The sequence below is a fragment of the Syzygium oleosum genome, unplaced genomic scaffold, assembly GCF_021117445.2.
Source record: "Syzygium oleosum isolate NSW1041296 unplaced genomic scaffold, Sole_v2.1 Sole_v2.23, whole genome shotgun sequence".
NCBI classification, from domain to species: domain Eukaryota; kingdom Viridiplantae; phylum Streptophyta; class Magnoliopsida; order Myrtales; family Myrtaceae; genus Syzygium; species Syzygium oleosum.
In genome coordinates, this window is record NW_026607507.1 from 5,478,757 (window position 1) to 5,492,608 (window position 13,852).

At 42.1% G+C, this 13,852-nt stretch overlaps 2 protein-coding genes and 2 long non-coding RNA genes across 5 annotated transcripts in view; 1 reads left to right on the forward strand and 3 right to left on the reverse strand.

Annotated features, from left to right (window-relative positions):
• Positions 1-436: 436 nt before the first annotated feature.
• The window catches only part of LOC130134784 (alpha-bisabolol synthase-like), a 90,317-nt gene continuing 76,901 nt past the window's right edge, over positions 437-13,852 (reverse strand). The window contains exon 7 of the mRNA XM_056302465.1: positions 437-505. Coding sequence (XP_056158440.1) covers positions 437-505 — 69 coding nt within the window. The remainder of the gene's footprint in view (positions 506-13,852) is intronic.
• Positions 697-3,010, reverse strand: LOC130140975 (uncharacterized). The gene is made up of 2 exons (XR_008818938.1): positions 2,959-3,010; positions 697-1,006 (listed from the first exon to the last, which is right to left on the reverse strand). It is a non-coding gene; the product is annotated as an uncharacterized LOC130140975 (long non-coding RNA).
• Positions 5,654-8,068, reverse strand: LOC130140968 ((-)-alpha-terpineol synthase-like). The gene is made up of 5 exons (XM_056321485.1): positions 7,734-8,068; positions 6,882-7,143; positions 6,487-6,800; positions 6,010-6,071; positions 5,654-5,917 (listed from the first exon to the last, which is right to left on the reverse strand). Exons 1-5 carry the CDS (start codon positions 7,944-7,946, stop codon positions 5,692-5,694), a joined length of 1,077 nt encoding a protein of 358 aa, XP_056177460.1. The 5' UTR covers positions 7,947-8,068; the 3' UTR covers positions 5,654-5,691.
• LOC130140972 (uncharacterized) lies at positions 9,676-13,377 on the forward strand. 2 transcript variants are annotated; one of them, XR_008818935.1, is made up of 5 exons: positions 9,676-9,698; positions 10,110-10,169; positions 10,658-10,877; positions 13,034-13,160; positions 13,234-13,377. It is a non-coding gene; the product is annotated as an uncharacterized LOC130140972 (long non-coding RNA). The 2 variants fall into 2 exon arrangements; XR_008818934.1 differs by lacking the exon at positions 9,676-9,698 and having other exon boundaries at positions 9,929-10,169.

A 13,852-nucleotide genomic window follows, 5' to 3' on the forward strand; every position in this document is an offset into this window, starting at 1 on the left:
AAGAAGCTATATATTCAACATAAAATAAAATTCGATCGCCATGAATATTGTTTGTAATAACATAATCAGCCACCACACAAAGCACGGAATAGCATGTTCTTCGATATCTTAGAGCTCACAAATCCAGCTCGAAAGCTAAGAAAGACAAATAAGATCAAAGGCTCTCTCCGAAAGCAAGACCTTGGTCATTCATGCATGCCAAATCGAGGGGCACAGGTTCGTATATAGCCGACACAAGATGGTCCTTGGTTTCCTGACTGGGAAGGCCGAATCCGTCTCCATATTGGTAAAAAATATGAGAAACTCGTGCCAGGTTGAAACAGGCACCGAGAAAACGCTCAAACCGGGGAACCGAGTAGTCCTCAAACACGACTCTATTATTCATCCTCTTCCAGGTCTCACGCACCATATGCCTGATGTGTTCCCGCGCGGCCACTTATGAAGTGCCGGTTTCATTCATGTAGCATTCAAGCGCCTTAAAGTTGTCACCTCGTGCCAATTCATGCTAAGCAGGACAATATTGATGGATTACATGTCACGCCTCGAACCCCATCGAGCTCGCGACATCCCGCCTCCGGTCGAACGAGTGCGACGTCCCGGGAATAACGTCGGCGACCCCAACGATCCATCAGAGTTAACTCGCGGCGGAAGCAATAAAAAAATCCCGGACATTAAAATTGGAGAACACCAGGAAGGAACAAATCGTCAAACCACCAAGCATATATTACACTTCCAAATATTTACATCATCCGCCAATACAAACCACAAAATAATTTATAAGCACACCGAACTATAAACTCCAAACCACCAAAATATCAAGATCAGCTCTCTAGGTCAGCACTATCCAAAAATGGGGCGCATCCTCCTCCCAGAACTATCCCCTACGCCCTCTCGAAGGCGTCCACTCTGACTCACTGTCCTCGGCATCACCACCTGAATCCTCCGCAGCTGTCTGCTCACCCGACGACTCCGAGTCGACCTCAATCTCGACATTCAGGTGGGGGCTCTGAAATGGTTTGGTTGAAACAACCATGAGATCACATCTCAATAAGTCACAACCTAAGCCCCACCTAGGCTATCACGTAATTCCAGACACATCCAAACGCGCAACCAAACAACCACACAACCAGCAATCAAATATTCACACATACCTGGACTCTCTGCATACGCACCATGCACGTTAGCCCACAATCCCAACATACAATTCTTGCACACATGCCATCACACACTTTCCACATATCAATACACACGCCAATCATACCACAGCAGTACATCACAGCCGCGCGCGTGCCTCGATTATAAAGCAAAACCTACTTGGGCACGTCCCATACCATGCCTAGCAGATTTTACCCCATAATCGCGCACTGCATTACGCGATACAAACACACTCGCACACCAACTCACACCACGCGTCACTTTCTCAAACCTCGCACCTCAAGCCAATTCCCGCTCATTCTCAACCTTTCCACCACTACCGCGCCCGCGTAAAATGCATCAGGCCAACGGTCTTCTGACCTCGTCAGGCATCGACACCCCGTCGGGCCGGGCATCGTCACCTCGTCAGGGACGGCATCGTCCCGCATAAACGAACACGCCTCAGGACGGAATCCTACACACACTTTCCTTCTATCGCGCCCGCGTAAAACGCATCAGGCCAACGGTCTTCTGACCACGTCAGGCATCGTCACCCCGTCGGGCCGGGCATCGTCATCTCGTCAGGGACGGCATCGTCCCGCGTAAACGTACACGCCTCAGGACGGACCTCACCCTGCATAAACGTACACGCCTCAGGGTCTCACCTTTCAAACCAATCCTACATTCCAGTACCTTCATTCCACTCAAACCACATTTGTCACACGGCCACACCTACACACTGCCAAACACGCACACCTCACACGCATTTCACAATTTCACATTCTCGTCACACGAACACGCCACCCAATCACACATTCTTGGCACGCGAATACAATACGCAAATGCACTATCACACCACCACATCTCACGGCCAAACACACACGGCATATCACCAATCCACATTCAAACACACATTCAGGCTCAATTCCCGCCACAAGGGCAGCAACCATTCAACCTCGACACCCCCACCATTCCGCTAATAAAAACGAACATCCAAAGAATCGGGGTAAAATTGGGCAGTTTATACAGTGACCGAAATCCCATCAAAATAAATAGTAAACGAACTCCAAAAATTCTTAATTTTGGATATGTCACAAAACACATCCCAATAAACATTTCTTATGAAGAACACGAAATCCGGTTCAAACTGCAACCATGCCTTTTTGTCCCTTGAAATCAGACCAAAATCAGTTTGCTCCAACAGAATATTTTGTCCTCAAAATACATTTATTTCAACACCCAAATCACCTTGAAAAGCTTTTAAATTTTTATATGTTATAGGCACGAATGTCCCCAACAACTTTTGTGAAGGAAGTATTTTGAAAATAGGCCTGGAAAAATTTATAAAAATTCGAACAGACCCGAAGGCGGGTGAACAGTAAATCGGGCAGTTTTATTTCGGTCCAAAGATGGACTTCCGAATGGCATCAAATGATTTCCAAAAATTCCCAAATTAATATATGTTATACTTCAAAATGTTGGAAACAACTTTCATGAAGAAAACTTCCTCAAATTCGACCCTCAAAATTTTCTACAAAAATAGAAAACCGGGTGGGTACAGTAACCGCGAATCCGCGATTCACCCCGAACCTCACGGATTCAAGCCCGAATCGATTTCTACCGAATTCCAACAGCCAAAACTCATTTCCCGACATCTAATCCAACCCGCAACAACCACTAACAGTCATACTCAGCCACCAATAGCCATGATTAACCACCAATAATCATGATCAATACCTTAATCACCCTCTAAATCCTCTAAATCATACCCAAACGAGTCCGAAAATACCCGACGTCCTGAATAGGGATTAGATCGCGACTTACCGGACTCTAGACTAACTCGGCTAGAGCGGGAAGGTGGAACGGCTGGCCGGCGTGGCTCCGGCGAAACTCCGGCGAGAGAGAAAATGAAGGAAAATGGAGAGAAAGTGGAGAGAAAAGGTGGGAAAATGGGGAGAAAATTTCTGAAGAGGGCTGGTCTGCACGTGAGAGTGAGTGAGGAGAGAGAGAGATCAGCCAACTTGGTCAAATAATTTAATTAGGGGTGCCATGTGTCAAGCTTAGGTAAAAAGGACTAAAATGCCCCTAATTAAATGGTTCATATTCATTCTTATCTAAAAAGAGAGGGGCAAAAGGGTCAATGGTCCCCAAGGATGCAGCTGATATTTATCCATAATTATCCCAATTTATCCAAAAAAAATTCGGACCCAAAAATTAGCCCAGGGGCAAAATGGTAATTTTCCGGTCCCGGGGCGAAATTCCAATTTTCGCACATACGCGTTCCATATGTGCGTGGCCAACATAATGTGGTGTCGGAATCGCGAAATTCACTTTCTAAGCCCTCGAAAATCAACTGCGAAGTTCCGGGAATAAAATAATATTATTTTTCCAATTTTTGTCGAAATTCCAATTTTTGGCCAAAACCACTCTTAATGTGCGTGGCCACCCCAAAATGACCTTGGCCGCGAAAAATAACCTCAAACGGCCTCCGAATCCAGCCTCGGTGCCCACAGGGGCAAAACTGTAATTTCTGAGTTCTGGGTCGAAATTCCATTTTTCGACCGTACTTACCCCAAACATCATTGGCCACACTAAAATGACGTCATCCTCGTAAAAATAGTCGTGCACGACCTCAAAAATCGACATCCAAGTCCAGATCCAATTTCGCGATCAAAATTGCCCAATCTCAATTTTAGGGTCTCTCACTAACGGGCGGCTGTTTAGGGATTACGCGTATCGACCTATGGTTATTCGAGTCATGGCGACCTCGATCGTCACCGAAGGTCGACTCATGATCGAGTTCTTAGGTCCACGTACATTTCCCTAGGTAGCCATTCCCTAAAGGTTAGTATCCCGAGAATGATCAGTTCCGGGTGAGACTTACTAAAATGAAATGAGAAATAACATCTATTTCATTGATTCCGGAAATAGGTCGAAATTCAGGATGTTACATTACAAACATAAGTCCAAATACTCATCTCACATTCGTATCGAAGATATAAGAAAGAATAGCTTGTCACTATGAATATACCAATGATGTACTCTTTTTTTTTTTATAAGCCACTATTTACAAGGAGAAGAATAATATAAAAATAAGTTACCGATGATGTACTGAGATCATTGTTGAGTCGAAGGATCTTGGCAGAGCAATGCACGACACTGGGCATTTTCGACACGTAATCAAGTCCCTCTTCCGTCAATTTATCCGTGGTTAGGAAGTAACTGGTCAACAGCATAACCAGCCCTCCGGCTGAATTCACCGCAACGTCCACGTACTCCTTCAGTGTCGGTTTAGTGCCCTTGTTGTACCAATGGACCTCCTTTATGTACGCCTTGCATTCATTGGCCCACTATAGGATTTGAATTCGAAGAGTGGGTCAATGACCAAGTCGAGGGACGTTCTTTTCTCCTACTTTTACGGATTCTCAAATGTTTAAATAGAAATCATAATGAAAGTTAGAAGTGGAAAAAGGGAAAATTGTCCAAAAACTTTTAAACCTATTATACGACGGCCAATTTAGTCTTAACTCATTCGATTGTGCCAATTTAGTCATAAACATTTTTACAATTTGCCAATTTAGTCATAAACCTTTCAACTATGCCAACTTAGTCATAAACCTTTTGACGATTTATTAATTTAGTCATTCGGGTCAATTTTGACCGGAAATCATTGACGTGGAGGTCTAGTCAAGGCCAATCATCCTACGTGAAATAACCAGTGTTGGACGTGGACAATTTTTGTAATTTTTTGAAATTTGAAAAAATTTTCTAGGCCAACGTCGGCCGTCCGCTGGCCGTGTCATGTAGGACAACCAGCGTTCTTGTCAACGATTTTCAGCTAAAATTGGCCGAAAGGACTGAATTGGCAAATCGTCAAAAGATTTAGAAATAAATTGACAAATCTTCAAAAGGTTTTAGACTAAATTGACACAATTGAAAGGTTTGGGACTAAATTGGCAAATTGCCAAAAGGTTTATGACTAAATTGGTACAATTGAAAGGTTTATGACTGAATTGGCCGCTGTACAATAGGTTTAGGACTTTTTGGACAATTATCCCATAGAAAAATGAATTGCCCTACACGGGCTAGAAATTATTAGGTGAACGATTTATCAAGTCGAGATTACCACTTTCCGCAGGTAAGGGATGGGGTTGATTCCTTGCTCTCTCATTGTCCAATACCCAATTTCGTTGGTGGTGTTGTACAAGAGCATGAAACTATCTCTTATTATTGGAGGAAGTTTATCGATGTCTGTGATGTCCCACCTAGATAAGTTATCACAATTTCAGCAATCTTATGAATTTTACAGTCACTGAATACGCTTTTTAGCAATAATAATGAAAGTTAGTGCCTACCGTTACGTTATTAGCCCAAACCAATCAATTACATAGAAGAAAAAAAAGCTAACATAAACCATGATAGGTCCAAAACACATTGAAGAATTTATTTTATAATATATAGCATTTACTATTTTTTCCATAGCGTTCATAGACTAATTAATTCCGTCTTTTTTCTTGGCAATAATAGTTACAAGGGAAAATGATGATGGTTCTAATACTACGCAGACCTGACAATGAAATCTGTTAAGAGCTCAAGCTCTTCCGGCATCCCATATACGTCATAAACATCATCGATAAGTGTCACCATACAAGCGATCTTCGCATTCATTTCTCTGAAAGCTGTATATTGAGGTTCGAAAACCATTAGAATGCTCCAGAAATAGCATTCCACTAGCCTGTCCCTAAAGAAGGTCGTGTTGGTCGCCCCAAGTTCATCCCACCACCTGAAAAATTTGTCATGTGATGACTAAGTCAATCAAAATGCGCTCCTACCTTGCCAGATTGCATCTGTGAACTATAGAGTGCTTGTGTATACCTTGCCACATTGCTAAGTTCCTTCCTGTAGATTGACTGCACTAAATTGAAGTCTAATTTAGGCTCCGTTCGTTTGGCGGAAAATATTCTCCTTTTGGAAAATATTTTCTCGGAAGTCATTTTCCTGGAAAATGTTTTCCCGGAACATAATTTTCCGGTGTTCGGCAACCAATATGAAAAAGTTTCGGAAAATATTTTTCGCCGGCGGTGGCCGCCGGCGACCGGCGGCGGCGGCGGCGACCGGCGACCGGCGGCGGCGGTGGCCGGCGACCTTAGTGAAGAAGAAGAAGAAGAAGCTCCGGAAAATGATTTCCGCTTTTGAAGAAGCGGAAGTCATTTTCCATAAACTTAGGCTATTTTGTGAGGGGGGGAAGGAAAATATTTTCCCACGGAAAACGTTTTTCGCCCCCCGAACACCGGAAAACCCGGAAAATATTTTCCGGGAGAATATTTTCCGCCAAACGAACGGAGCCTTAGCCAATCGTAGCAAAGATGGCATCATGTCTTGTTGTTTCTCGTACATGTCAATGAACCACCGAGCCTCCACCCTATTTGGCCTCCAGTGGATCGGCATATCCAATGCATGACTCACGTTACTCGCTGAATTGGTGGGAACTTTGTCGAGGTTTAGATCCTTCAGATGCTTAGAAGCAAAGTTCCAAGCTTCATCAAGTATGGTTTCACCTTCCAATCCATGGACAGAAGCTTCATAAAGACCAAGAACCCCCTTCACATCCCTTTTGAGCGATTCGTTGAATGTGCCTGTCTCGTTCATAAACCTTTGAAGCACATCTATATGTCCAAAAAAAGGAATGGTAAGGTAAATTTTGGTGCATCAACATGATTTAAAGAGGTTAACTAGTTGGTGACTACCTTGCTGTACGTTGTATCCATGTTGTCTGAGTAGCCGGAATCGAAGGGAAGCGGGATAGAGATCATCTGAAAGCTGAGCATCTTCGATGTTGTTATGGATGGAACCAAGAGCGTTCTTGATCTCTGTCTCGAAATGATATCCTAGTCCCAGTCTTTGAACCCCGTCAACGAGCTCGAGTTTTGCCACCTGATTCATCTCCCGGTCGAATAGACCCTTGACTTCTTCCTTCAACCTTCGGACTTGCTCCGTATATATATCCTCCTAGGCACATGAAAAGCTCAGCAAAATGAGATCTTAATCAAAGTCAATACACAAGCAGACTTCAATATTGCCTCCCGTATGGAAACAGTTCGATTCTCACTTTATTTGCAAAAACATTTGAGTAGGCACGGTTGAGCTCGTGTCTATATATTGAGAATATGCTATTTCGACCAGGTTTATTAATAGGTTTATTAATGTCTCCAATAGAATGTTGATGGGGTTGGTCGTGTATTTGATAGAGTGGCAGTGGATGAATGTGTAAATTGATGTTTCATATCTCGAACGTCGTATATAAATTATATACAGAAGTACATAAGAAGTAAACATCCATATATCTAATTCAAAGGACGAATTTTATTTTGGTTGTGTCTTTTTTGTATTGGTGGACTCATCCCATTAAAGTACATAAAAATAGGGAAAAAGTGTACATTTGGTTGCTTTACTCAGGTTATTTTTGTAGTCAACGTGGTCATTGAACTTAAAATTTGCACAATCAAGCTCTTGAACTTAGAGAATTTCTGTTCGACCAAAAAAAATAAACTTCGAGAATTTCTATCCTTCTGTGCTGAAAAAAAGAAGAAAATCATTACCGTGTAATCAACACCGAGTGATTGCACAAAATCATAGTCCCAAACGCTCGGTTTCCAATTCGCCGAACGTCTCGCAATCTCTTGATCTTCAATCTTCAAACCGCATGTCGCGAATCGAGGGCCGGAGGACACAGCGGAGGAGGAAGAGGAGGAGGGTTGGCTATGGTGAATTGAGGAGGGAAGGAAGCTTGCGACCAAAGAAGGAAGAGCCATTGCGAAATCTGTTGCCAGACTCTGAGTGTGCTAACCATCCATTATATAGGTGTGCTGCGGTGCATCCATAATGAAAAAAGTTTGTAGCTGCTTTGGGAGCAAATTTTTCTACTTACTCGGGCCATCCTCTAAGCATTGCACTTTATTGTTTCTACATGCACAGAGTCATACTGACCCTGTTAGTACGACCCCCTCATGGCCGAGAAAATATTGGGTGCCACTAGGGATTCCAGCGTGGAGAAATAACAACTCTGACGTGGCAACACGTGTCCGAGAGGACCCACATGTCAGGAAGGCTCTCCCACGGCGCTGAGCTGAGCTGAACTGAGCTGAGCTGAAGCTGGGAGAAATTTTTTTTAAAAACAGCCCTCTCTCTCCACACTCACTCTCTCTCTTTCGCGCTCCCCATCTGCTCTCCGCTCTGCGCTCCGTCTCCCTCACCCGCTTAGGCACCCCATCCACGAACGACGCTTCGCTCCCATCCCATCCTACGCTTCTTGCTGGCCACTCGCCGCGCTTCCTTCGCCGCTCGTCGCTCGCCGCCTTGGCCGCTTGCCGCGCTTCACCGCCGCTCGCCGCGCCTCGCCGCCCGTCGCTCGCCGTGCCTCGCCGCCCGTCGCTCTCCGCCCTTCACCGCTCGTCGCTCGCTCGTCGTCTTCGTCCCCCTTATCCTCATCTTCACCACAGGGAGGAAGAACTTACTTCAAGCGCTAGGGTTTCGGCATGTTCACGAAGGTAATGTATTCGTTCGGATTTTCATGATTTTTCTTGGGGGTTTTTGTGTTTGTGTCTGCTCGTTGCCCTGCCACCATAAGTTTTATGATAGTTTCTGAAAATAGCTGAGAGGGTTGATTGTGGTAGAACAGAGGGTGGTTCATGGCTGCATCTTGAGTACTGCATCTTGTGGGTTTTTCGTTGACGTGGTATGAGCTATACACATGTTACGCGACTTAAGCCAGATTCAGGGGAAGCTCAATTGATTGACCCATCTGCCTGTGACTTCATGTGTGATTAGATGCTATGCTTATTTGGTGCATCTTCTTGTCTGCATACTATGTTTCATCCTATCCAGTGCTGGGTTATTAGTCTAATGTCTTTTCTAAGACTAGATGAATTCGGTCACTGCACCGAGAAGATTTTAGGATTGACCTTTTCACAATATGTTCTGTCTAGAAGAAAATAAACTGGTGAAATCTACCTTATGCTGTATTACTATTATCAGGAGTATGCTCGTTTGACGTACGAGGAACTTAAAATTCTCACGTTAGCATCTCGTCTGATATAATCACCTGTCATTTATGTGACCATACTGCTTAATGTTATAAAAAAGATCTACTAATAAAGGAAAATGTTCAATGCTTTAGTTGGACAATACTGCTGCAAAACTTTGCTGATTTTAGAGGAGTTGGTTCTTCAATAGTTGAGGAATTGTACATTTTAATGATAGCACCTGATGTGAGATAATTGCCATACAAATATGCAAGCAAACACTGCCAAATTTCGGTTGTCAAAGAGAGTTGCAAAGAAAATCAAGTTTTGCTATTTTAGACTCTTTTGTTCAAGGGTATTGCTGTTAGACTGTGCTGGCTTTGGCTCTTTCGTGTATTACAATTTCCAAATAAATTCGCATCCATTTTTTCAGGACCACTGGAAAGAGCCACACATGTATAGGATTGTTTGATTTTTAATTATTCCAAGAATGACATGCTTCCATAATTAAGGTATTGTGTAAGAAAGGAAGTTGTCAAGAAAGTAAGTGCTTAGCAAATTTTGTATTGTCATTAAGTTCATCAAGTCCTCACGACATGGAAATAGAATACACATCCTGTTCGTTTGGTTACTGGATGATCTAATGCTTGTCGAAAATATGCGTAAGAAGCGAAAGTGCGTAAGAAGCATTATCCTTCTTCCAATGGGATAAACAATTGTGGATCAAAAAGAGTAAATTAGAAGACAGAGCACGCAGCGAGTATGCAAGGGGGTCTCCTTCATAATTGAATGATTCTCTTGAAGTCTCTATACTCACTTTATAAATGACCTAGCAAATTAAGGTTTTGCGCTGTAGTTAATGAAAATTTTGTATTTATTTGGCATGGCGCTTGAACTAATAATTACAAGGAGATTGAAAATCTGACTTATTTAATTATGTTTGTTGGGATACAGGGCGGACAGTTGGCTGCTATAAATCTTGTATCTCGTGCGGCCTTGCTTGCTGCAAAGAAGGTGATGACATTTGAATTTGCAGACACACTAGAAAGTTATCATAGTGCAACAACGCATGGTCATTTACTCCATAGATATTTTATCAAATGCGAACTCATGATTATGTTTTTGCGTGATTGGTTTTGGCAAATACTAGCAAGGCACGTAGCAATAGAAATTTTACTTTCGGCTGGTAAAAGAGAATTTATGTATAGGTTGTTAACTGTGCTTGTAGTACTGCATCGACTATTTGGAAAGAGTTGGTTTCTTCCACTGACCATAAATCATCGAAGGTTATGCGTGTAAACAATAGCTCACCAAGGAGGTATTACTCGATGTAATTCACATCGTGTTATGAGAGTGAGCTTGCTTTTGTTACTATCTGGGTCTTTGTTAAAGTAAAATAAGGAAGGAAGTTTTCTTTTTTCGGGGTCTAGTACAGAAGATGAGCTACATTATGTTTAGTGGTGTGAGTGTGTTGAGGTTGTTCTATTCTGTGTTTGCCTCAGGACTCTGAAGAAGAATGGTTTTTCCAGGTTCTGCTCTTGTTGGGTTCCTTTGCCTGACGTGGAGTTGAAGTGTATTGCTTGGTGGGTGTTTGTTTACCCGCGATTTGAGGTTGAGCTTGGATTTACAAATTACAAAATAGGTGGATTTGAGGTTGAGCTCCGATTTGCCTAGGCGTTGACTCCCACTTAGCCGACACTAACGCCGCCTCCGACGAGCAAGGTCCTCCGCTGCCCACGAGCAACGTCCGTCACCTCCCACGAGCGAGGTATATTTTAGATCGTGATGTCTTTTTTCCTCATGTATATTTTCATTCACGACATTTAGTTGACATGAGTGTGCTTGTCAAAGGGCTTCTCAGTAGTACAGGTTGGGATGAGCTTGTTTATGTTTGGCAACATGGGACTGATCCTAGAGCTCCTTCAATTAGTATAAAAATTTCATTTTTTGGGGTCCCCTCATTGAGCTGTGTCAACTTGGGATCAGGATTCTGAATGGCCAAATTTGAAAGTGTAATTGTCGTTCTGCGGTTTATCTTGGTAAATGACTCGCAAATAATTAGACTGTAAGTTAGATTCAATAAAGCAGGGAAAATTTCTATTTGCATTATCAGAATGGTGAGTTTGCACTTGTTATGTTCACCTTGTATGGTATAGCATTAGTGATGGTTCTCCTGTGTTTGTTTATTGCTGTGATTGTTTAAACTGAGCTTTCTAGTCTTATTATAAGGATCTAGTTGCTGTTTCTGTTGCTGTAGTGAAATTTGTGTCTCGATTATGAATTTTCCGTGTTGCTCGGTTTGATCAGGGAAAGACCATGTAGTTGCCTCTTCTTTGTCATGCAAGGATGAGGTTGACTTTCAATATTATAGTTCCTTTGTTTGGTTAGTGCAGCATTCTTTGATACTTCTCACTTTATGGTCACTCTTTCCAACCTGTAAATCACCTGTTCCGAGCGTGGGAGTTCCAACTTCTTTGACAAAATAGTTCTGGTGCTTGTCTCAAAACATTGTTTCTTTGTTAATTGTGTTTTCTGAGCATTTGAAATGATTTGAAAGTGTCATTTTAATGCCTCTCTCTGAGGTGCATATTATCCCATCAAATAAAAGAAGTATTTTTGTTAGTGTGTGAAAGATCGTGAGTTAGTATAGAGTAGATGTCTCGACATTCCTGTCAATAAGTCGGCATGGACTGAGCCGCCGATAACTAGTACTTATTTATACTTTCTTGGTGCCGAATGGATCAATATTTGCCCCTTAGCTTGCTGCTTGCCTTGTGTTTGAAAAAATGCCTAAGCCAAATCTGTTGAGTGTTTGAGGTTTTGACGTTGCTAGATCGAATGGACCGAATGAATAGGGTAGTGCTAGCGTAACTCGATACATCACAATGAATGACGTGCTGTACTTTATCTGGTGGCTTCCGAATGAATGGTGTGTTGCGGCTAGAATTTGTTGTTGTGGGGGGGGGGGTGGCCAGATGTTCATTAAAATTCCCCAGAGAAAATTGAGTTGAATGTCTCACCGGATAATCATCTTTTGTGAATGTGTACTAGAGATGACGACAGTATATTAGAGATGATGTGGAGAGGACCTTGAACGAGTGGACTAATTCTGTACCTGCACTGGTGTTGCATAGGGTCCTGCTTCATTCATGGTTGAACATAATTTGTGAGAGTGCTTTTCCTGCTTTATAATGGTGTGTGATGACGTACTGCTAGTTTGGTGCATCAACTAGACTCTATATCTAATTGTGAATCGCATTGAAACAAATTTTTTTTCCATTTGAGCAGTTCATGGTAGTTTTGTCCGGAGAATTCTGTGGTCTCCTAATGAAAATGCGCCCTCACTTGAGTGCGTATGCTTGAAAAATTCCTTGTTTTACTTGGTTATCCATCAAAACACTTGGGTAAGAATAGTCCTCCTTACTTTTTTGGAATATGACTTCCACTTTTTAAATTAGGAAGTTGTTTTCCTTAGTTTTGAACTTGGCAGTATCGCATGAATTGTCACTCGCTGTTCAGTGTTTGAGCTCCTTAGAATGAATGGTAGTGCATCACATTTCAGCCCCTTGCATTAAATCGATGTCACCCTTCATGCTCATTTTATCATGATGGCAATTTTTTCGGATACTGTCATCTCTAACTTTACATATACGGTAGTGGCTTGCTCATGTACATAAATTTTCCATGGATGACAACCTCCATTTGAAAAAAAAAAAAAAGCCCAGCTGTGTTGCATATATGTATCGTGCGTGCGTAGTTTCTATATTATAGTTTTGGATGTCTTTTCTGATAATGAACTCCACATTCTAGTTTTCTGAGCATATACATGAGTATGGACATCCGTAACAATTGATATACATCTATTTCTCGTCAAGTAGGGTCATTACTGAACTTAAACCTGCTGGAATTATCTTTCAAGCTTGCTGGTTGGGACTGTTTTAGTGTCATTTTAATCCCAATTTGGTATCAATTTGGGTGCAAATTTATCGGATGGCTGAATCAGAGGTAATTATTTGCTCATACTATGTGAAATATATTTTTCTTAAACCACCGCGTTGATAACTTTTTGTTCTTTTAGTTGCAGCATGAAACTTCCCATCTTGCACACGTAATGCGTGATATGGAAAAAGATTATGAGTTTGCGGTAGGAATGGTTTTTCCAAATGAACTTGAAGCATACGATAAGTATGTGGCCTATGCAATCGGCAAAGGATTTGGGGTGAGAAAGGGTAATATGTTCAAAAATGGTAAAGGAGAATTAACCCGACGAACTTTTGTGTGCCATTGTGAGGGGCATTCTGTCAGCTCATCTGATCAAGAAAAGAAATTTGAGAGGTATGAAGTTAGATATGGCTGTCCTGCTCGTATCAAATTTAAGGTTAACAATGGTGTCTATGAAGTCATGAAGCATATTTCTGAGCATAATCATGCATTTATTCCGGATGATCAAAAGCATTTGATTAGATGTGGAAGAATCATGTCTGATACTTCTAAGAGTGTCTTAGTTGACATGAGGAAAGCCGGCATTGGAGGGACTACAGCGTATAAGTTTTTAGCAAATGAAGCTGGAGGAAGCAAAAACTTGGGTTTTAACTTGCGTGATTGTCAAAATTATTTGCAAACGAAAAGATCCGATGGTATAAGTGGGGGAGATGGTCAAAGTGTTCTAAATCATTTTCATCTCATGCAAATGCAAA